The sequence below is a fragment of the Canis lupus genome, chromosome 16 (assembly GCF_048164855.1).
Source record: "Canis lupus baileyi chromosome 16, mCanLup2.hap1, whole genome shotgun sequence".
Taxonomy (NCBI): domain Eukaryota; kingdom Metazoa; phylum Chordata; class Mammalia; order Carnivora; family Canidae; genus Canis; species Canis lupus.
The window spans coordinates 19,624,839-19,649,774 of record NC_132853.1 but is presented as its reverse complement, the minus strand read 5'-3'; the positions used below and the strand labels follow the sequence as shown (position 1 = coordinate 19,649,774).

Below are 24,936 nucleotides of genomic sequence, written 5' to 3'. Positions count from 1 at the left end.
CTGCTTCTCCCTCTGCCTGTGTCTCTGCCTCTCTTTCTCTCTCTCTCTCTATCATGAATGAATAAATAAATCTTTAAAAAAACTATAACACACATCTCACATTTTCTTGAGGTCAAAAATGTTACAATGAATCTCTATAGGATAAGTATCTGGAATTCTGGTTATTTTCTACAGAGCATTTTAATCTTGCACTTAAAATCAAAGATCTTGTGTACATATAGAATTTGTTAGAAGGAAGTAAAGACTTTAGTTCAAAACCCAATACTGCAATCCATAAGCAGAAACTGTCAAGCCTTGACCAGGGTCTCTCTCATCTTTAAATGTCCTAGATAACCTAGTATATACCTACAAAATGGGTGTTCAAATGTTTACTGAATTAAATTACAGTGTGAAAAATATTAGGAGAACCTTGGCAGAGTATAAAATAAAATTTAATACATTGGAAATGGATCTACTTAAATTTTCTAATGAGTACTAAATCCATATAATTCCATCTGGGTTTTTATTTCTAGTATCCTTGCTCTTTAACATGTAAAGAGGATGCAGGAACACTGCACTTGAAAAGGTTATAAAGCATTCAAAACTATGGCTTTAAAAAGGCTTCCTTGCTCATCACCTAAGAGTGCCACTAATGACTTGGCCTTAAGCAAGGGAGCTCCATTCACACAGCATTTTTAAGTGGATAGCTTGGTTTTCTAGCTCTGATCCTGGTTCTTCCATTCATGTCCAGCTCAGCTACTCTGAACCTAACAGGGGACTGAAAAACCAATTTGGAATACTCTTATATATCAGAGTTAATTTTATAGATTCTCTTCAGGGTTCTCTTAGTGACATTTGGGAAAATCTGACAAGGCAAAGTTTTATGTCCATTTGGCTGAAAGGTTACTATGATTTTACATGCACTGAACTCTACTGATGGCTCCAACCATGCCAAGTTCAATTTCAACTAGGGAGGCAGTCAGAAGACATTTACACATTTGAAAATATAGATTTAGAAAATAATCTTCCTTGTGCTAAGGGGATAGACAAATGGGCTATGATAATCTGTCAAGAACAATGCATTTTCAGAGACAATTGCTTTATGTAAGTAAGTAACCAATACTTTCTCAAAAGCTGGTGGCTGATGAATTACCCCCACCTCCACCCCCTAAATAAAGTAATACTTTAAGTCAGGTTTAATGCTTGGGAGTGGGGAGTTCATGAATCTCTTATCTAGCTGATTTGACAGCAGAGGATGTTGGTTGTTGACCAAAAAGAAAATACAGCTTAGTGGCTGATCCTGCTAAGTACCAAAGATCTAGAAAGCAGAGTCTTGCATTGAAAAGGAAAGTCTGCAGCTAACAGTTGAGCTTTAAGCAGCTCAATGACTTTTGCTTTTTCACAATAGGGCAACAGAGCTTTCACAAGCTTTTTTTTTTTTTTTTTTCTTTCACAAGCTTAAAGCTCAGGAGACTGGGTGCAGATTAATGTTGGGTAACTTGATAGCAAGCCACATTTGTGCTCCATTTTCAGGGAGTGACATGAAATTTCTTTAAATATCTGCTTGGAGGGCACCTGGGTGGCTCAGTTGGGCATCTGACTCCTGGTTTTGGCTTGAGTTGTGGTTTTGAGGTCATGGGATGGAGCCCTGCATTGGGCTCTGCATTCAGCTCAGAGTCTGCTTTCTCCTTTTTCCTTCTGCCCCTTTCCCCACTCACATGCTCTCTAAATAAGTAAAATCTTTAAAAATAAATCAGTAAATAAATAAATATTTCAGCTTGGGACTTGGCTGATGGGAGTGGAGACACAGAATTATTCTGATTTTTATACAACCAAACAGCAAAGTTGAAATGCTAGGCTGAGTTAGGAATCTGGATAAGATTCATCACTTCTTTTAGCTGTTTGATATCAGCAAACTCAGCTCCATTGAGGAGACAGGAATATAGATTACATGTAGCTAAAGATACAAAGCAGTATATCTCATTATAAATGAAGTATTAACTCTTAAAGAGGTATTCTATAATAGCAAATGACAAAAGCACAGTAATTAGTTATATAGATAAATCAGGATCCTTTCATGGAGATGAGCTCACAACTCAGAGATAAAAATGGGTTTGTTTCATAGGAGAGTGAAATTACTATTGAAAAGATAAACTCTTTTTCCAAAAACATGTAGTAAAATAATCTGGCAAACCGAGGACCTACAATTTGCAATTCAGAACTAGGGAATGCTGAACACCACGATTTTACTTAATTCTATTGTTTTTAAAGCTTCAGTTTCCTCTGAGAATAGTCAAAGGCTTCCAGGCTGTGGTCATCTATTCAAGCAGCCATCTAAAAACTACTAGAAGTGATATTATTAGTTTAAAACTGTAACCAAAACCACATATGCTATTTTCTGATTTTTATAAACAATTTTAAATAAGAGGATGCAAGGTAGGACTATTTTTTAAACAACCGACATAGGATATAAGCAATTAATCAACTAGCAGAGGAACCTGTACTGCTACCTTTATAGACAGAGTCTATGAATTTTCTCATTGTCATTAACCTTATAAAAAACAAGTAATGCAGAAAACAGAGAGCTCTACAGAAAAAAGCAGTGTGGACTTAGGGTAAGGCAGGTGGAAGTAATGAGACAGCAATAAATAAACAAATAAAGAAACAGGGAAACAAAGGGAAGGAAGAAAGCTGATGGACAGGTCATAGATATGGAAGACAGTGACTATGGTAGAAAGAGCACTGGCCCTGGTTCTGGATAAGAACTATGTGATAAAGCAATTACCTTAGCTCTTCTAGTCCTCAGTTTCCCCATCACACCAGACATTGTGAGCCTAGAACTATATGATCTCTGTAGTCCTCTTTAGCTCCAAAATGCTAAGATTTGGAGGGTGTGGGGGCACGGAGGTGGGGAAAAAGAGTTCAGTGGCTGCAATATCTAGAAGAAAGTATATTTTAAGTTTTTCCCTGGTTATAATGGTTGAAATGCGGATGATGAGGCAAGACCACAGGCATACCCTAGGGCAGTGCTTCTCACACCCTAGTGTAAGAATCACCTGGAGTGTTTTATTAAAACAGACTGCTGGGCCCCGCTTGTGGAGTTTCTTATGCAGGAAGTCTAGGGTGGGGCTTAGTATCTGCAGGTCATGGGATGGAGCCCTGCAGATATACTATCGATATACTATCGAGTTCCCAAATGATGCTGATGCTGGTCTGGGATTGTTGCTGGAGAAACATTGTCCTAGGGAGTAAGGGACAGAGGGCAAATGAACATGGTTATATGTGGAAGAAAAGTTGGTCAGATTTCTCTTATTTTTTGGAGGAAGAAAAGCAGCTGACTAGGTGCAGTAAGGGGATTGATAAATAAATGCTGGACTAAATAACTTGTTTCCTCTGCTGACCAAAGCTTTGTTGCTGACCAAAACTTAATACAGTTATTTTAATACAATGATTTGTGATTGGATATTATATGTGCCATGTTCTCCAGGCCTTCAAAACTATGTATGTTTATTCATGCAAAATTGGGATTATAAACTGGGGATTCTATTTATGTGTCTTGAACATCACAAATAGTTGTAATACATCACTAAGCCTTTAAAAAAAAATCCATGCCAACACCTTAAAGAGAATAATGTATAGTAACTATACATCGGTGCTTCATGTGTAAAATTTTCAGATAATGGAACTTTCAACACAAAACCTTTTTAAAATTTTCACCATTTTAGAAGGGTATCACTTCGAGTGGAAAACATGACCACATGGAAGTTTTCCCTGACTACCCACTGTCATCATCACACACAATAGCATCAGTTCTGTAATGAATAACACTTCTAGGGTCAACCAGAGTTTTAGGAAACTGTTCACTCTGACACTGGAATGAGCCTAGAAGACTATAGGTTTGCCATTTCTGTCACTTTGTGTATCTCAGCCCTGTTCAAGCTATTAGCTATTATTTTCAGTGTATCCACCTCTAGCAGCATGTTGCATTGACATACTTTCCCCATGTGGACCTAAGAGTGACTCCATGGCAAGGAATATGCTTATGTGCTTCAAGATATTATTTTCCTGAGATGACATTTTTCTAATTGTTGATTTTCTTAGATTTTCAGGTTAGCCTCTGGATGGTTGAGTTGTTGCTGGCAACAGGGAAGTGGGGTACTACCATATTTTGTGTATTTTTTGCATACAGTATGCTGTATCAGAGACATAGAAGCCCTAGGGCTAGGCTAGTATATCTAGTAAGGAAATTGTAATTCTCTTCACTTACAAGCTAAGGTACCTTAAAGGATGCTCTTCCTCCCAAATTCTAAAAACTTATCAACCTTAGAACACTATGTGAACATTCTAAACATTTCACTATCTTATGAATATCTGTTTAAAAGCAGAAAGCTTTATAGAATAACAAAATTCAAGTTAGCTATAAGGTAAAGAAAAAATGTAAGATGAACCTCATGATAAAAAGGAGCAAAATCTACTATAACCTGATAACAAGGGAATTCCTGATGTTGGTATATTAATATTATTGCTCAAATTTATATAAAGATTACATTTACTAACCTGGGGAATGCTGGGAAGTTGCAAGTGAGGTCATGGAATTAGAAAGGTTAAGATTAGCAGTAATACTAAGCTGGCTCTGCACTGCAGGAGGATAAGGAGAAGTGGGTGTCAGGAGGGACTCCTCACTGGTTTCTTCATCAATTCCAGGCAAATACGTGTCAATCAAGGCATCAAGAAACTTAACAATAAGCTCAGCATAGTCTGGGATTTGTGTTTGCTGTAATGGAAAATAGGAAATTATTTTAGCTCCATTCTTTTTTTTTTTCTATAAATCCCCTTTGAAGCCAAAAAAGATTAACTCAATTTTTGTTTTGGGCTTAATTTACTAATTTTCTTCTTTTATACTAGAGAGCATTAAAGAAAGGGGGTGGCATACTATTTCTAGACTACCATGGGATTTACAACTGGGAACTCTTCAGCTTACACCTACAGCTTCCAGATGAACCTACAATTATTGAAAGCCATGCAGAGGCAAAGACTGAATTAATCCTGAGACAGTAAAACCATCAGCAATGATGTCTAATCAATTTTTCAAAACAAAGAAAATGAGCAGAGGATCATCATGCCAGCCGCCATTCAGATACTCCACTAACTGAACACTGTGAAGGGCAGAGGGTTACTGGCAATCAAACTACAAACAGACCTGCAGGATATATTATTTCTAGGAATTCAGGCCCATTTTTTAAATGACAGCTTTTGCATATCAAGAGATATTCAGTAATAACTGAACAAAATAAAAAACGAAATATCTGATTCTTAAAACTAGAATAAGATTTAGATAATTCAGCTTGATTTAGCACCCCTGAGTCTAGAACACTGCACTAGGAACTGTCCAGGGAAGAAACAGAAGTCCTGCCTTCAAGGAATCTCAACCCATCTGGAGGGACCATATATAGAGAGAATAATTAAAAACACATTTAATACTATATCAATTAATGCCAATCAAATAAAAAAATGAACAGGAACAAATAAAGATATATTCAGGAAAGAATGAATCTAATCCAATAGGTTGGAAGGAAAAATGTTTTCATGAAGAAATTTTTTTTCATTATGTAATTAAAAAACAGCTTGAGATTTAATTGACATATAACATTATATTTGGGTCATGAGGTAGGTTTAAACCCTAGGTCACACTCCTTCCTAATTACAAGATACTTAAGTGTATGCATTATGATCAACAAACACCCAAGTGACCAAAAGCAGAAAACTTACAGAGGTTTCTTTCACAACCTTCTGAAAAGTCAAGCATAAATTGAACTGAGTTGTTTTTTGTAAAAACTAACATATAAACCTATTAAAGGTGCTGCCTCTTAGAATCTTGTGGTGGAAAACATTTTATAAAAATAACATGTGTTTATCATGTTATTATCATGTTATCATCATTCTGGTTTTCAGCATACTATGTTCTTTAAGCAGGCACACTAATATGAATAAAAACTTTAGTTTTGTCAATGGAGAAAAACAGATTTTCTTACCTTTGAAAAGGGTCCTGCAAACCGCCATAAGCCATTAAAACCAAAACCTGCAACAAACCAAATGGTACTCTTATAATAAGCATGACACTCTTCTAATCCCTAACAGAAATGAAATGTTATATAGTTGATGACATTTAAAGCCTGTGTACACAATGAGAACATTTTTTTCAGAATGAATGTCAGAGTAGGCTAAAACTCACTTAAAACACACTCAGTATAAAACCATATTTTAATCTTAAGAAGCTGTAAACTGGTTACTCATTGAACATACAATGAGAAGAGTACAAAATGGTATATGGAGAGAGAAGTATGAACAAGCCTATCCCTTATAAAGAATTTCTTATTTAGTGCATTCTGTAACAGTGCACATGGCAGCAAGTTTATTAACCATCCTCCTCCAGAGACATTTATTTACTTTGCAGATAAGATGTTTGGTACTGAGGTGGGGATTCTTCATGGTATACCACACTCTGCACGATTCCATGGATTGGATTTAACAAATTTGGATCTTGGCACAATGACAACAAGGTGTTGATCTTAGAGTCCAACAAATTGTGCCTAAAAAAAAAAGTAAACACAGGAACATTTTAAAGGAAAATTCAATAAAAAATATACACTGGAAAACATTATATAACACCCAGAACAATGTGATAAAAATGAAGGGAAAGGAATATTTTTTACCATCTGATGCTTTTCTAAATTTTGTATAAATAAATATATAAATAAACAAAATACACTTTTTTGGTCTGTCCTTTGTTGTTGCTCTTATATTTTTTTATTTTCAAATTTTTATTTACTTGCTTTTAAAAGATTTTATTTATTTATTTATTGAGAGACAGACAGAGAGAGATAATATGAATGCACAGGGGAGGAGCAGAGAGAGAGAGGGACAAGCAGATTCCACACTGAGCACAGGGCTTGATCTCACAACCCTGAGATCATGACCTGAGCTGAAATCAAGAGCCCAATGCTTAACCAACTGAGCCACCTAGGTACCTCTTTTTTGTTGCTTTTAATCATTACAAAAATACGGCAAAAACAACAAACTAGTATTGTCACATAACCATATTTATGTATGGTTACTGCTCAAGACAAGGTTGGTTTCTGTCACTTGATATGTTTTAGAACTATTTCTTTCTGCTGACTGTTGGTATGTACCAAGGGAGTTAAAACTAAATTTAATAACAATCAATGTTTAATAAATGCTGAATCAGATTGATTAAGGAAAGCAATATTAATGTGGAGCGGTAGAATATCTGATCTAATTCAAAATTAAGAGGAAATTAACTATGTCTAACTTGGCTGCACTCCATTAATAGAAATAATCCAGAGCCAACTATATGAGATTCCCAAATTCTAAAATGAGATTAAACAAAAATAAGGCCTGGATCAGGAATAGGATTTCCCAAGTTTCTTTAGGTTACTGAGATTTGAATACTTTGAGGCTAATACAACCTTAATTCTTAAGAGAAAGTAAAATTCATTCATCTCCTATATAGAGGGTTAATTTTGTTTTCACTCAGCTGTGGATAAATACAAAAGCTCTACCAAAAAAGAAACCAAACAGGTACATAGAGCATCTAATGGTTTGCTTTTAAGTGAGGAAATGAACAATGCTCATCACGAAGGACCACTTAAGAAAATTAACAAGATAAAAAAATGTTTTCCCTAATAGGCCAAAACTTAGTCTTAGCCCCTACTAAACTCTCTAAGCTAAACCTCTATCATACAGTCTCACATTCCCCTCTCCACAACCAGTGAACATTATTGAATGATACTTTTCCTAAATTTTTATGAGACATATGACTTCCAAGACAGGTACAGAAGTTAAACACAAGAGATACTTACACAACAGGAAAAACCTTGGGGAAAACAACACTGGCTTCTGCTAAGTATTCATAAAGAATTCGCTGATCAAACTCATCTGTGGTGTATTTTACCAGTGTAGCCTGCCAAAGGCAAAAAAGTCAACAAAACACATTTTACTTTGTGGCTGAAGTGTTGTATGTTCTGGTGAGAAGCATAAGACAATCTTTCTTTCATGTTTTTGATATTTAAGGGCCTCCTAAGAGTAGACTGGAATAAAAAAACTTGAGAGCAAAAGGAAAAAAAAAAAGGCAAAAACTTTACCAGAACAGTAAGAAGAAGTGCTTGGATCTTCGGATCAGTAAGTACTTCTTCATCCAAGAGAACATTTGATTCAGACACTGAAACTTTGCGTAAATGTGGGTGTTGCTGTGATGAGGAAATCCTCTGAGTTTCTGCAATAATATATGGATTAACGTGATCAGCTGTATTAACAGAACATACACACTAGATACCACTTCACCTAACATATTTTAATGTTACTTCTAAAATTCAATATCTTTTTAGTAGGCACTTAACAGCAAGATAAACATCATACAGAATTAATAGTCACCTATACAAAAGTTCTGGCTGGCTGTTCAAAATGCTGTGTATTTATATATATGATTACTTTTTATACAGGTTTCAGGATAACTTTCATTTTAAGGACTGTATAGCTTATCTTCTGAAAAAGCGCAAATGCATCTACATTTCATCCTAAAGATTCTAAGAAATGGCTGGAAAGCAAATATGGCTCTCCCATCTTATTTTCAATGATCTAGATCAATTATTAACTCTGTTTCTCACCCATTTCATAATCAGTTTCTGCTACTCTCCTCATTTTGGGGGGTGTTGTGATCCCTGATTCCATTTCTTGCCTTTTAGGAGCCTTTGTGTCTGATATCAAGTGATCAAAACTTTTCCTTGTTCCTATAAACAAAAGTTACAGAATATGGCAGTTCATTAACCACAATGTCTGTGAATAGGATTATACTAAAAAGAAAATGTTTGGACATCAAGTGTTTAAGTTTTCACTTAAGGACCCAAAGAAAGCTCAAATATATCCCTGGGGCAGAGTTTCTCTCCTTTGATCTCCATCTTGTCAAGAAATTTGGCCCCATGGCTTTGCATCTCAGGACACGATGTATCTTATTGGTCCAAATTAAACTGAGATTACATCCACTACACTGGAGGTAAACCAAGCTCCACCAACAAGTACAATATTTGATGATGAATATAGGGGTATGCACTGTTCAGTAGCAAAAATCAATTAAATCTGAACAGCCTTTTTTCAATTTAAGAAATTCTGCTCATGGCAAGAATTAGTCATTAACATATGAAAACTTTCCAAATGTAGGCAAGATCAAAGTTTGATTTTAATTCTGCAATCTTTGAAAACAATATCTGCATACCTAAAAGTACTAAATAATACATCTACTGGGAGATGCTTCAAAAATGGCAAGTAGTACAGTACCATCTCCACTTGGCTTTGAGTCCCTCTAGCATGTATTGCACTATGTGAAATCCTTTTCTCTATTTAAAGTACTGAAAATGGATTATTGGGACTTGCACTAAATCTTGTCCACTCTACTTCACATATCACCCTAAACCTAATTCCTCTTCTCCATTCTCCCATTGCTCCCGCCTTAGTGGAGGTCCACATCATCTCTTGTTCGGATGCTCTATCCATCTATTACCTGATCCCCTTCCCAAACATTTCTTCCTCCATGCTGGAGCCAGAAAAACTTGCCTAAAAACGAAATTTGGTAATGTTCCTTCTCTACTTAAAGATCCCTGCTGGAAATGTGGCTCAATCTCTCAACAAAGTCTGCCACAGTTTAGTTCCAACTCTTTGCTAGCCTGGTTTCCTACAGGTGCTTTTCCTTACTTTTCTTTACTCATGCTTGCCTTCCTTAGCTTGTCTGTCAGACAAGCATGTATTAAATCTTCAAGACCCAGTTCAAATATTAGCTCCTCTCTGCAGCCTTTCCTAATTTCCCAGGTCCCCAGTTTCTCCTTGGCAAGATATGTTATTTTAATGGCACCTGGGGATGCTGTTGTGATCAGCTGATTTTAAGTCTTAGCCACCAAACTATGAGCTCTTCAGGGCAGAGACTATAACTTTTTATCTAGCACATGAGCTGAACGAACTCAATAGTACATTTTCTCTGAAGCTGGCTTTTCATTTACAACTTCCTTGGCATGATAATCCAGAACTACCAAACACAAAGTAACCAGGAAACTCCTGGAAGACTATTTTTGTGACAAAGCATAAACAGAAAGAAACTCAAACTAAAGGTAGCAACCCTATGTGACTAATAACAGTGATTAACATTCATGGTTTCAATTTCTTTCATGGCTCACTGGCAGGTTATTTATTTCACACTTCATTGCTCATTGCTTTCCTTACCAACAGAAACATTTTCCCAATACCTAAAGATACTTAAAAATATGCTTGTAGGGATAACTGAAACCCACTGAGCCATTCATAGTGCTGGTTACTGACATATGGATCTTGGTGTACTCTAAAAACAATGAAAACTTCAGCCGAAGTTATATAAGAGCACCTTTCCACTTCCTCTGTAGTGAGGTGGGATCAGTGATCTCTCTCATTTTCTTTCAGTTTTTATAAAGGGAAAGGGTCTCACAGAATTTTAGGTGTACTTATTGACAAATGTTGATGTAACTGAGCAATCTTAACTTTCAAGAATCATATCTTATAGAAATAAAAAAATACAGTAATAAAAAATCTTAGTTGTCTTTCTAAAGAAAAGATGGCAAACAGTATTATTATAGCTTCATAACATATTGATGTAGACTGCTCTCAGATGATACTTTTGAGAAAATACATCGTTAAAGTCCTGCATCTGAGTGGAACAAGATGCCTCCTATCTTGTGAGTAGCTAATATCTCTCCTATTCTCATTTCCCTGTTGCTTGGCCAAGGCAGAACAAAACAAGGACAACCACAGTATTTAGTCTAAGAATCAGAAAAACAAAAACAAAAACAAAACTGTTTTAAGATCCCATTCTTATTCCTCTGTCTTAACTGAGATGGCTTAACTGAACTATCAACAATTTTGTTATATCAAAATGGGAATTTTGATAATTTTGAACAGCTTCAAATAATCTTCCAAGAAAGAAAGTATCTGACCATTAAAAAAATAAGTATAAAAAATTCTATATGATTTAGATAAACTAACCCAGCAACTTCTTCGTATTGGCCTGAGAAGGCTGCCCCATGTCCAAACTCATGGATTTCCTGGCTCGGGGACTGGTCTGGCCCACGGCTGGATAGGAGGCTGCAAGGTACCCTTCAGAACCTTTGGGAGATGACCACGGCTGGTTCTCCTTTAGCGTCCTGAGAGATTTAAAACAATTGAGAAGAAGTAAGTAACATGGTAACAAAGACAACCACTGTACGCCCCTCTCAGTTGGTTGTCCTATTTCCCAATGGCAGTAATCACTTAATTTTAAAACTGCATTTGAAAAGGCTTCAGGGTATGAACTCTTAGTGTTATCCAAGAAATATCTTCCCTTCCTTCTTTCATTCATTCGGGAAACCTTCTTAAAAATTAGCACTATTCTCTTTTAGCACTTTTCTCCTTAGCACCTACTTTCTTCCTATGATGTCTTGTCCACAGTAGGCATTCACCAATGCACAGAACTGTACTGCACTGATTTTTTTAACCAGCAAAACTAAGTCTAAGCAGACAAGTATATTCTTGGCTAAACCAAGAAAATCAACTATACTTTTGACAAGGGAACACAAGCAAACTCATTTTTTCCTTTTCCTATAAGAAAGGCATATCTCAAAGAAATATAATCAAAGGAATAACTGAAGAATAAGACTACTGAAAACCAAGTAAACCTGGAAAACTTCTGCATACTTTGTTAAAATCTCAGTGGGAAGTTGTGGAGGGCTTTTTAATCAAAAAGTGGGACATTGCTAAGTTGTTTTTTTTTTTTTTAATTTTTATTTATTTATGATAGTCACAGAGAGAGAGAGAGAGAGTGGCAGAGACATAGGCAGAGGGAGAAGCAGGATCCATGCACCGGGAGCCCGACGTGGGATTCGATCCCGGGTCTCCAGGATCGCGCCTTGAGCCAAAGGCAGACGCTAAACCGCTGCGCCACCCAGGGATCCCCGACATTGCTAAATTGAATGATATGTGACCGAAAATTTACTTTTGTTTAATAGGAAGTCTCCAAAATAATGCTATTCTCATGTAATTTCTCTGTGTTGTAGTGAAAAATATACTACTCAAAACTACATATAGCAGTGGACATAATGTAATTATCTTATCATCTAAATCTGTACTCTAGAAAACTTTTAAATAACTTAGTGTAATAAAAGTAAATGCAACAGGTGAGGGAGAGATGGGGTAACTGGGTGATAGGCATTTAAGGAGGGCACATGATGTGATAAAAGCACTGGGTGTTACATGCAACTGATGAATTATTGAGCACTATATCTAAAACTAATGATGTACTATACGCTGGCTAACTGAATTTAAATTTAAAAAAAAGTAAATGAAATAAATGTGGTGGCATGTGTATCTTTGTGCAAACGTGCACAGCTTAGCTTTCCATCATCAAGCATGTGATGTTGTTCATATTCCATGGTAGTTTTTCCTAGGCCCTTTCTTGCAATCCAGTGATTTCAAGATCATCTCCTTTCATTACCCAACTGGTTTGTGCTTAAATTAGGCAAACTAATGTTAACGTGAGCATGATTAGCTTAGAGGAACTGTCCTACTAATCCACATAGAACACTGTACATTTATAAAAGGGGTTTTGATTTATATATTCTTCCTAGATTATCTTTTCCTCTATATATTACCTCTGGATTACTCTTGCTGCTTGCCTCCTAGCATGGAAAACAGAAACCTGATTATAATTACATAATCATAGGAGAAGGCCACTGACCTATAGCTAGGGTCGCCATGATGGATGGGATACGTATCCATAGGAACATTTTCCATTGAAATATCAGTAAGAAGAAGAGATTTTCTATGTTTTAGGCTACAGCGACTTCGAACCTCCTCAGACACTGTGAGTAAGGCTAAAAGGAAAAAGAAGGAAGGTTATTTAACAAAATACAAGTGTGACTTAAAACAAGATATATTTCTTACAGCCTCCTGAAGAGGATAATAGCTCTTAGATATGCAGATAAAGAGCCCAAGAGTGTGAAGGGTATAAACCACTTAGGACAGACTTTCTTACCTTAAGAGTTTATGGTCTGTTTTGGAAGACGATGTAAACATAAAATATACAGAGATTTAATAAGAACCTTATATTTGTCAAGTGCTTTAATGCACATTTGGTCTCAACAAACACAAAAGTAGGCAGGACAGATCCTATAAGGTCCAATCTGAGATGTTAGATGATTTGCCCAAAGTCAAATGATTCAAACAAAAAAAATTGCCACAAACTAAAATCTGCAAACTGGGAATCAGCACTCTCCACTGAACAACTACATTCAAGAAGTATTATACGTAAGTGCTAATTGTTGGTGAGTGAGAAACACAAACCGGGTAAGAGCAAATAGGAAGGTTTAATGGGATGGTGGGAATGGACATTCTAGGTAAAGCAAATGGCATCAGCAATGCATATTAAAGAGGCAAAAGGGCAATTCCAGGACATGGCAAGTAGATGAGCTTAAACCAGCCCATCCATCTGGAGAGGTAATAAAAATGGGGCTTATGAAATTTAGGAAAAGACGTCAGACTCAAGAGCTGCTGAAGGGCCCAGGTGCTAGGCTGAAGCTTTCAGATTTTACGAAAGACAACAGGGAACCATGCAGTGCCTTGAACCAAAGATGGCAAAGGGAACACATTGAGACATTAGTGCAAATTCTTCTATAAGGAAAAAGGTTTTGGCAAAACTTTCAAAATTTTAACCACCACCACAGGACTAGCCGGTGAACTCTTTACCCCACCAAGCAACTAGCTGAAGGACCAATGGGTTTCTGTATCATCTTGGCAGTCCTTAGGTATATATGCAGTAAGATTAATTTGGTCTACTTTGTGTTTTTACCTGCTAAATAAGCCACGCTCTGTGTGTTCACCTCAAATTTGTCACAGTTTCTATGTTTGTTCACCAGAGTTAGTAGTGTATGCAAAATTCTGACTGTTCTTGCCACAATGGCAGGTGAAGGATGCCTGTACCCTACAAAGAATAAAAACAAGAAGTTAATCCACTCTTTCAACAAGTATTTCTTGAGTTCTTATTGACTAGCAACTCTGCAAGGAAAGGAAACATAAGGGATACCTCCTGCCTTCTGAAAATAGCCATCTGGGAAGGTAAAACATATGTACGTGAATAGTTAGTTACATAAAAGATTAAGTACCAAACCTGTAGAAGAACTCTAAGGCACCTCAGGGAGAAGAAAATAAGGAAAGATGGATGTGGTTTCAGATATTCCAATCCCTAAAGCAGTGCAGGCAATTAAAAAAAACTAGGTAAAATAATAATAATAATAATAAAATAAAATAAAATAAAATAAAATAAAATAAAATAAAATAAAATAAAATAAAAATTTAGGTACTGGAGATCACCTTAAGATACTATTAGTGCTATTCCATTTAAAGACGGGAATTTGTGCACTGAAAATATCTGGTACCTTTAAAAGGAGAGAATAAGCAAGCGCTTTATCAGCCTAGTGCAATCCTTCTTTTTGGCATTCTGCAGTATCTTTTTGGTATCTTTTGAGCAACTGATGTTCACTTTAGAGATTAAAATTATTAATTTTTTGCAGAAATTTCATAAGGTAATGAAATCAAATGTTCACATTCACAGTAGTAGGTGTATGTACATATGTTAGGTAAAAACTGGAGGGAACCTCCATGATCCCTCAAGCCTAAGAATCATTTAAATTGATTTACAAAACTGCAGACTCAAGATAGAGCTTAAGTCTCTAATTGTGGCCAAAGCTGGTTTACACCAGCTCCTCATCCCAAGCCTTCCTTCGTATTGCCTTTGCCTCTGACTTACCACCCTGTGCTGTTCCTATTAATTGTGTAGTCTCTGGCCAAGACTGTTCCATGTTAAGAAGCCAAAGCTAACACATAGCGAAGTCAGCAGTGGGGAGTAAAGCCAGGATAGGCACTGAATGAGCTGGCTCTGAGGACTAGCTGGAGACCACTGCTATCAGTAACTCAGAAATTTGGGGTGGGGGACCAGAAAGATGAGATGGTATGGTATATAACAATGTGACTGATCAGCAATACATTAGAAACAATTTGAAGAAAATCTGTGATCAAATCTCTAAGAGAACATAAATTACTCAAAGTAACATTTATTGATTTACAGTCTGCCTTATTTCAAATAATCAAAAATACTTAGTGTTAACTAAGTTAGAAAGTCCACTACTTATGATTATTTCAAGAATCAAATCTTTTGCCTTTTAAAGGAAATCTGTATTTGATGCATAAATTAGGCTCTATTAAAAAATATACTGAACAAAGCATAGCTCAATAAAACATGTATCGGTATTTAAAGTAAGACATATGAGGGGCGCCTTGATAGCTGAGTTGGTTGAGCATCCAATTCTTGGTTTTGGCTGGGGTCATGATCTCAGGGTCGTGGGATCGAGCCCTGTATCCGGTTCCATGCTCAGTGAAGAGTCTGACTGAGATTCTCTCTTGCTCTGCCCCTCCCTGCTTACCCTCTCCCCTCACATGCTCCCTCTCAAATAATCTTTATAACAAACAAATAAATAAAGACATATGAGCCAAATTATTTCAAATAACAAATTATTTTAGTTACTTCTGGCTTCTTGATATCATTTCATAAAAAATATTCTGAGGCCTCTACCTTTTAAGAGGTGTCCAACCAGTGCGAAGTTAAAGTTAGAGTTGAAATTGAGTCCAACAAAATGATCCATTTGTTTGCAGTGCCATTCCAGAGGATTCCGGATTGCCATAAATACTTCCTCTGGACTCTATTAAAGATAATCAGAATATGGTTGATAGTGTTCACACAAGAACTTTCCTTAAAGGATCACTTACTGGGTTTTTTTATTGTGTTCAATAGCTATGACAAGATAAGTAATCCATTCAAGTTGAGAGAAACTATTTTCAGGTGACTATAGAAAACCATAGAACATTTAAGATACTATAAATTAGTGAGACAATCAAGCATATATAAATAATAAGATGATAGAAGACGAAATAGCTTTGATTTATGATGCAAAATAAATGACTATCAATTTAAATCCTGGTGACTTTTTAAAAATTGTAATTACTGTTGTTTTAAATAAGACCCATATATTGAATGGTAGTGGGCATTTTGTGTATGGTGACTGAAAATTTGAGAAAACAAAGAGTTCATATTTACTGAGTGCCACAGTATAATGTTAGATGCATTACTGTACTGGAATCTTAAAGCAATTCTATTGTAGTCAATATTAGCACCATTTTACAGATTTATTCACTCATTCTTTTACTTATCAAGTACTTATTATGTGTTTTTGATGTGCCAGGCATGGTTCTAGGCCCTGCAAATAGGCCCTACAAATAAATCAGTGAACTTAAATAGATAAAATCTACTCACCCAAGTGGATTTTACATTCTACTGTGGGAGAACAAGGAAACTAAAACTTAAAAATGCCATGCCCACTTGCCTAAGATAATTAAGACTTTAACAGTGTTTCTAAAGTGTGGCTCCAGGAATATCTGCCTTAAAGTCACTGAAGATGAATACCTGCTTTAAAGTCACTGGGCGGGCAGGAGGGGCAGGATGGCGGAAGAGTAGGGTCTCCAAATCACCAGTCCCCACCAAATTACCTAGAAAACCTTCAAATTATCCTGAAAATCTATGAATTCGGCCTGAGAATTAAAGAGAGAACACCTGGAATGCTATAGTGAGAAGAGTTCGCGCTTCTGTCAAGGTAGGAAGACGGGAAAAAAGAAATAAAGAAACAAAAGACCTCCAAGGGGGAGGGGCCCCGCGAGGAGCCGGGCTGAGGCCGGGGCGAGTATCCCCAGGACAGGAGAGCCCCGTCCCGGAGACGCAGGAGCTGCACCAACCTTCCCTAACGGAAAGGGGCTCGCAGGGAGTTGGAGCAGGACCCAGGAGGGCAGGGATGCCCTCGGGGTCCCTGGGACAGTAACAGAGCAACTGCCCCCCCAGGAGAGTGCGCCCATCTCCCTAAGGGCTGCAGCACGCCCCGCGGGACCCGGAGCAGCTCGGAGGGGCTCGGGCGGCGGCTCCGCGGATGGGGATGCGCGGCCGGAGCAGCTCGGAGGGGCTCGGGCGGAGGAAGAGGCTTCGTGCGGAGGGGCTGCGCTGATCCGGGAGCAGCTCGGGGGGCTCGGGCGGCGGCTCCGCGGAAGCGGCTGCGCCACCGGGAGCGCGAATCCAACAGCGCAGGCCGGGGGCACAGGGCGCCCGGACACAGCCCAGGATCCGGCTTCCCCCCGGGACAGGCAGAGGCCGGGAGGGCCCAGGACCGCAAGGACGCTCCTGCCCGGAGCTGAGCAGATCAGCGGCCCCACCCCGGAGCCTCCAGGCACTGTAGACAGAGAGCTCCGGAGCTACTGCAGGAGCTGAATCCAGGGCTCCAGAGCTGGCCCCGCCATTGCGGTTGTTCCTCCTGGGGCCTCACGGGGTAAACAACCCCCACTGAGCCCTGCACCAGGCAGGGGGCAGAGCAGCTCCCCCAAGTGCTAACACCTGAAAATCAGCACAACAGGCCCCTCCCCCAGAAGACCAGCTAGACGGACAAGTTCCAGGGGAAGTCAAGGGACTTAAAGTACACAGAATCAGAAGATACTCTGCAGTGGTTTTTTGTTTTGTTTTGTTTTGCTTTTTGATTTGTTTCCTTCTCCCGCCCTTTTTTCCCCTTTCTTTCTTTTTCTTTCTCTTTTTCTTTTTTTCTTCCTTTTTTTTTTTTCTTTCTCTTTTCTTTCCTTCTTTCTCTCCTCTCTTTTTCTCGTTTTCCCAATACAATTTGGTTTTGGCCACTCTATACTGAGCAAAATGACTAGAAGGAAAACCTCACCTCAAAAGAAAGAATCAGAAACAGTCCTCTCTCCCACAGAGTTATAAAATCTGGATTACAATTCAATGTCAGAAAGCCAATTCAGAAGCACTATTTATACAGCTACTGGTGGCTCTAGAAAAAGGCATAAAGGACTCAAGAGACTTCATGACTGCAGAATTTAGAGCTAATCAGGCAGAAATTAAAAATCAATTGAATGAGATGCAATCCAAACTAGAAGTCCTAATGACGAGGGTTAATGAGGTGGAAGAACGAGTGAGTGACACAGAAGACAAGTTGATGGCAAAGAGGGAAACTGAGGAAAAAAGAGGCAAACAATTAAAAGACCATGAAGATAGATTAAGGGAAATAAACGACAGCCTGAGGAAGAAAAACCTACGTTTAATTGGTGTTCCCGAGGGCGCCAAAAGGGACAGAGGGCCAGAATATGTATTTGAACAAATTCTAGCTGAAAACTTTCCTAATCTGGGAAGGAAAACAGGCATTCAGATCCAGGTAATAGAGAGATCCCCCCTAAAATCAATAAAAACCATTCAACACCTCGACATTTAATAGTGAAGCTTGCAAATTCCAAAGATAAAAAGAAGATTCTTAAAGCAGCAAGAGACAAGAAATCCCTGACTTTTATGGGGAGGAGTATTAGGGTAACAGCAGACCTCTCCACAAAGACCTGGCAGACCAGAAAGGGCTGGCAGGATATATTCAGGGTCCTAAATGAGAAGAACATGCAACCAAGAATACTTTATCCAGCAAGGCTCTCATTCAAAATGGAAGAAGAGATAAAGAGCTTCAAAGACAGGCAGGAACTGAAAGAATATGTGACCTCCAAACCAGCTCTGCAAGAAATTTTAAGGGGGACTCTTAAAATTCCCCTTTAAGAAGAAGTTCAGTGGAACAATCCACAAAAACAAGGACTGAATAGATACCATGATGACACTAAACTCATATCTCTCAACAGTAACTCTGAACGTGAATGGGCTTAATGACCCCATCAAAAGGCGCAGGGTTTCAGACTGGATAAAAAAGCAGGACCCATCTATTTGCTGTCTACAAGAGACTCATTTTAGACAGGACACCTACAGCCTGAAAATAAAAGGTTGGAGAACCATTTACCATTCGAATGGTCCTCAAAAGAAAGCAGGGGTAGCCATCCTTACATCAGATAAACTAAAATTTACCCTGAAGACTGTAGTGAGAGATGAAGAGGGACACTATATCATACTTAAAGGATCTATCCAACAAGAGGACTTAACAATCCTCAATATATATGCCCCGAATGTGGGAGCTGCCAAATATATCAATCAATTAATAACCAAAGTGAAGAAATACTTAGATAATAATACACTTATACTTGGTGACTTCAATCTAGCTCTTTCTATACTCGATAGGTCTTCTAAACACAACATCTCCAAAGAAACGAGAGCTTTAAATGATACACTGGACCAGATGGATTTCACAGATATCTACAGAACTTTACATCCAAACTCAACTGAATACACATTCTTCTCAAGTGCACATGGAACTTTCTCCAGGATAGACCACATACTGGGTCACAAATCGGGTCTGAACCGATACCAAAAGATTGGGATCGTCCCCTGCATATTCTCAGACCATAATGCCTTGAAATTAGAACTAAATCACAACAAGAAGTTTGGAAGGACCTCAAACACGTGGAGGTTAAGGACCATCCTGCTAAAAGATGAAAGGGTCAACCAGGAAATTAAGGAAGAATTAAAAAGATTCATGGAAACTAATGAGAATGAAGATATAACCGTTCAAAATCTTTGGGATGCAGCAAAAGCAGTCCTAAGGGGGAAATACATTGCAATACAAGCATCCACTCAAAAACTGGAAAGAACTCAAATACAAAAGCTAACCTTACACATAAAGGAGCTAGAGAAAAAACAGCAAATAGATCCTACACCCAGGAGAAGAAGAGAGTTAATAAAGATTCGAGCAGAAGTCAATGAAATTGAGACCAGAAGAACTGTGGAACAGATCAACAGAACCAGGAGTTGGTTGTTTGAAAGAATTAATAAGATAGATAAACCATTAGCCAGCCTTATTAAAAAGAAGAGAGAGAAGACTCAAATTAATAATATCATGAATGAGAAAGGAGAGATCACTACCAACACCAAGGAAATACAAACGATTTTAAAAACATATTATGAACAGCTACACGCCAATAAATTAGGCAATCTAGAAGAAATGGACGCATTCCTGGAAAGCCACAAACTACCAAAACTGGAACAGGAAGAAATAGAAAACCTGAACAGGCCAATAACCAGGGAGGAAATTGAAGCAGTCATCAAAAACCTCCCAAGACACAAGAGTCCAGGGCCAGATGGCTTCCCAGGGGAATTCTATCAAACGTTTAAAGAAGAAACCATACCTATTCTTCTAAAGCTGTTTGGAAAGATAGAAAGAGATGGAGTACTTCCAAATTCGTTCTATGAGGCCAGCATCACCTTAATTCCAAAACCAGACAAAGACCCAACCAAAAAGGAGAATTACAGACCAATATCCCTGATGAACATGGATGCAAAAATTCTCAACAAGATACTGGCCAATAGGATCCAACAACACATTAAGAAAATTATTCACCATGGCCAAGTAGGATTTATCCCTGGGACACATGGCTGGTTCAACACCCGTAAAACAATCAATGTGATTCATCATATCAGCAAGAGAAAAACCAAGAACCATATGATCCTCTCATTAGATGCAGAGAAAGCATTTGACAAAATACAGCATCCATTCCTGATCAAAACTCTTCAGAGTGTAGGGATAGAGGGAACATTCTTCAACATCTTAAAAGTCATCTACGAAAAGCCCACAGCAAATATCATTCTCAATGGGGAAGCACTGGGAGCCTTTCCCCTAAGATCAGGAACAAGACAGGGATGTCCACTCTCACCACTGCTATTCAACATAGTACTGGAAGTCCTAGCCTCAGCAATCAGACAACAAAAAGACATTAAAGGCATTCAAATTGGCAAAGAAGAAGTCAAACTCTCCCTTTTTGCCGATGACATGATACTCTACATAGAAAACCCAAAAGTCTCCACCCCAAGATTACTAGAACTCATACAGCAATTTGGTAGCGTGGCAGGATACAAAATCAATACCCAGAAATCAGTGGCATTTCTATACACTGACAATGAGACTGAAGAAAGAGAAATTAAGGAGTCAATCCCATTTACAATTGCACCCAAAAGCATAAGATACCTAGGAATAAACCTAACCAAAGATGTAAAGGATCTATACTCTCAAAACTATAGAACACTTCTGAAAGAAATTGAGGAAGACACAAAGAGATGGAAAAATATTCCATGCTCATAGATTGGCAGAATTAATATTGTGAAAATGTCAATGTTACCCAGGGCAATATACACGTTTAATGCAATCCCTATCAAAATACCATGGACTTTCTTCAGAGAGTTAGAACAAATTATTTTAAGATTTGTGTGGAATCAGAAAAGACACCGAATAGCCAAAAAAGAAAACCATATCTGGGGGCATCACAATGCCAGATTTCAGGTTGTACTACAAAGCTGTGGTCATCAAGACAGTGTGGTACTGGCACAAAAACAGACACATAGATCAATGGAACAGAATAGAGAACCCAGAAGTGGACCCTGAACTTTATGGTCAACTAATATTCGATAAAGGAGGAAAGAATATCCATTGGAAGAAAGACAGTCTCTTCAATAAATGGTGCTGGGAAAATTGGACATCCACATGCAGAAGAATGAAACTAGACTACTCTCTTTCACCATACACAAAGATAAACTCAAAATGGATGAAAGATCTAAATGTGAGACAAGATTCCATCAAAATCCTAGGGAAGAACACAGGCAACACCCTTTTTGAACTCGGCCATAGTAACTTCTTGCAAGATACATCCATGAAGGCAAAAGAAACAAAAGCAAAAATGAACTATTGGGACTTCATCAAGATAAGAAGCTTTTGCACAGCAAAGGATACAGTCAACAAAACTAAAAGACAACCTACGGAATGGGAGAAGATATTTGCAAATGACGTATCAGATAAAGGGCTAGTTTCCAAGATCTATAAAGAACTTCTTAAACGCAACACCAAAGAAACAAACAATCCAATCATGAAATGGGCAAAAGACATGAAGAGAAATCTCACAGAGGAAGACATAGACATGGCCAACATGCACATGAGAAAATGCTCTGCATCACTTGCCATCAGGGAAATACAAATCAAAACCACAATGAGATACCACCTCACACCAGTGAGAATGGGGAAAATTAACAAGGCAGGAAACCACAAATGTTGGAGAGGATGCGGAGAAAAGGGAACCCTCTTACACTGTTGGTGGGAATGTGAACTGGTGCAGCCACTCTGGAAAACTGTGTGGAGGTTCCTCAAAGAGTTAAAAATAGACCTGCCCTACGACCCAGCAATTGCACTGCTGGGGATTTACCCCAAAGATACAGATGCAATGAAACGCAGGGACACCTGCACCCCGATGTTTATAGCAGCAATGGCCACAATAGCCAAACTGTGGAAGGAGCCTCGGTGTCCATCGAAAGATGAATGGATAAAGAAGATGTGGTTTATGTATACAATGGAATATTACTCAGCTATTAGAAATGACAAATACCCACCATTTGCTTCAACGTGGATGGAACTGGAGGGTATTATGCTGAGTGAAGTAAGTCAGTCGGAGAAGGACAAACATTATATGGTCTCATTCATTTGGGGAATATAAATAATAGTGAAAGGGAATATAAGGGAAGGGAGAAGAAATGTGTGGGAAATATCAGAAAGGGAGACAGAACGTAAAGACTGCTAACTCTGGGAAACGAACTAGGGGTGGTAGAAGGGGAGGAGGGCAGGGGGTGGGAGTGAATGGGTGACGGGCACTGGGGGTTATTCTGTATGTTGGTAAATTGAACACCAATAAAAAAAATTAAAAAAAAAAATAAAGTCACTGGGCAAAGCCCAGGAATTTGCATTTTTAAAAAAAACCCAAAAGCCCACAACAGCGATTTTTAAAAGCAAACTGAAGGTGTTTAGAGCCTCAGCTTGGGTTATCTAGATTTCTATCTTAAAGAAAGAAAAACATGAGCATTTAAAATAAATGTAGAGAAATGTTTAGAGCAGCACTGTTTATAAAAGAAAGAAGAAAAGACAGAAACAAATCAATCGTTCATTAATGGGCAAATGGTTGAAAAAAACTGCGGCTCATGCATATTGTAAAACACTGTAGCCATTACAAAGAATTACATGCACAAGTGCATGTGTATTTATGTGTGTGTGTATATATATATGTGTGTGTGCATGAATATGTGTTTAGAAAGATGTTCACTTTATATTAAATAAAATACAAAGTGCAGAATACTATATAAAGTATGATTACCTATTAGCCTGCTATATGTACAATTTTTTCTAGCTTTATTGAGGTATAATTGACAAATAAAATTCTAAGATATTGAAAGTGTACACCACACCTCACATATTTAATCACACCTACCCCTGCTTTTGGTGAGAACATTAAATCATTAAATATAGAACTTAAAGTTCTACTCTCTTAGCAAATTTCAATTATACACTACAATGTTATCAACTATAGTCACCATGTTATACATCAGATCCTCAGACCTTAATCACCTTATATCCTGGCGACTTTTAATAAGTTTTATTAACTCTGATCCCTAGTATCCTGGGGGCACTGAGGTCAGTATTAGCTCCTGTTATGGGCTGTTCTGGCAATGAAAATCCCAAGGCAGATACTCCTAGAGAAACATTTTATTTACAAATATTTTTATATCCAAACAAACGGCCAATATCTAGCTATCTTTCTGACCACCACTGTCCTAAGACAACCCCAGAAAAGAGCAAAGGGGATTAGGAAAGAGGGGCTCTTGTCACAAATCAGATATACAAATATGGACAAGTTATTTAACTTCTTTGTTCTTTTCTATTTTGTAAAATGGAAGTCTGATGGATAAATTTCAAGGTAGCTATTAAGCCTACACCACATTTGGCAGACTAATCAGAGTGTTTAGCTCAGCCGTCCTCACACTTAAAACCATGCTCCTATTCTTTTTTCCCTACCCACAGCTTTGTTCAAATTCACTTCAAGTAAATCTCTTGTTATAAACACATATCTTTAAAAAAATTCCTCTCTTCTTTCCTAGACTCTTCCCTTTTTTCTCCAAAGACAAAAAAGGAACATCATTTCATACTGTTACGTCTCTTTCTCTACACTCTGTAAACCAGAATTCAACCTCAGTCAAGGTTGATAAATGTTCAGAAGGATGCTAATGGTATGTTTCAAAGTGGGATTAGGCAAAACAAAAAACTAGTATAATTAAGTACCTAAAAGTTTCCTTCAGACTCTCCAACCTACTTTTTTCATTAAGTACCACTATTCAATAAAAATAAGCTTATATTTAGATTATTTTTTCATGTGTGAAGTGCAGAGTAGAGAATGCTAATAACTTTTACTTTTGGATTATGAAAACACAAATAATGATTGTACAGTGCATAGTACAGCATAGCACAGCACAGCTTTTAGCATAGTAGCTACTATTACTACTCAGTATTTTTTATCCCTATTCTGTTTACCAGTATTGGGTGAGTACTGTTTTCTGCTATTTTTATATAAAAAAGTTTAAAGAATTTTTTATAAGCTGTTAGGGAACTATACTCACGATAAGCTGCATTACAGAACTGCATACTAAAGTTATGGACCTCTTCTGATTTTCAAAGGACAACAACAATAAAAGAGGAGGCATTATACTTGTGCATCCTCTAGGATGCTCACTGAAAGTCAGCTTACCTTGTCATTGAATACCCGCAGACTGTCTAAGGTGTGCAGGTTTTGTTCCAGAAGCGCACTGCCTGCTGAATACAGGTTGACCTCATCGAGCTGTAGCACAGCCACAGCCACCCAAAAGAGGGCTTTGTGCAGAGGGGAGTCCTGGCAAGGGTCACGCATTCCAGATTAGTGAGATGAACTATAAACAGTCTCATCCAAAACACATTGCAGTATAAAACAAAGCACATTATCCCCCGAATTATGCAGGTTTTCTTTTTG

At 37.9% G+C, this 24,936-nt stretch overlaps 1 protein-coding gene across 12 annotated transcripts in view; it reads right to left on the bottom strand.

Annotated features, from left to right (window-relative positions):
* Window positions 1-24,936, bottom strand: part of NF1 (neurofibromin 1) — a 274,270-nt gene that overhangs the window by 10,815 nt on the left and 238,519 nt on the right. For 10 of the 12 annotated variants that reach the window (XM_072779382.1, XM_072779383.1, XM_072779388.1 and 7 more), the window contains 11 exons: window positions 24,679-24,819; window positions 15,674-15,800; window positions 13,895-14,026; window positions 12,785-12,920; window positions 11,059-11,216; window positions 8,664-8,786; window positions 8,142-8,272; window positions 7,860-7,960; window positions 6,427-6,569; window positions 6,012-6,058; window positions 4,537-4,753 (listed from right to left, as the gene is read on the bottom strand). In XM_072779382.1, the coding sequence (XP_072635483.1) occupies window positions 4,537-4,753; window positions 6,012-6,058; window positions 6,427-6,569; window positions 7,860-7,960; window positions 8,142-8,272; window positions 8,664-8,786; window positions 11,059-11,216; window positions 12,785-12,920; window positions 13,895-14,026; window positions 15,674-15,800; window positions 24,679-24,819 (1,456 nt within the window). The remainder of the gene's footprint in view (window positions 1-4,536; window positions 4,754-6,011; window positions 6,059-6,426; window positions 6,570-7,859; window positions 7,961-8,141; window positions 8,273-8,663; window positions 8,787-11,058; window positions 11,217-12,784; window positions 12,921-13,894; window positions 14,027-15,673; window positions 15,801-24,678; window positions 24,820-24,936) is intronic. The other 2 variants (XM_072779390.1, XM_072779394.1) reach the window with 2 other exon arrangements.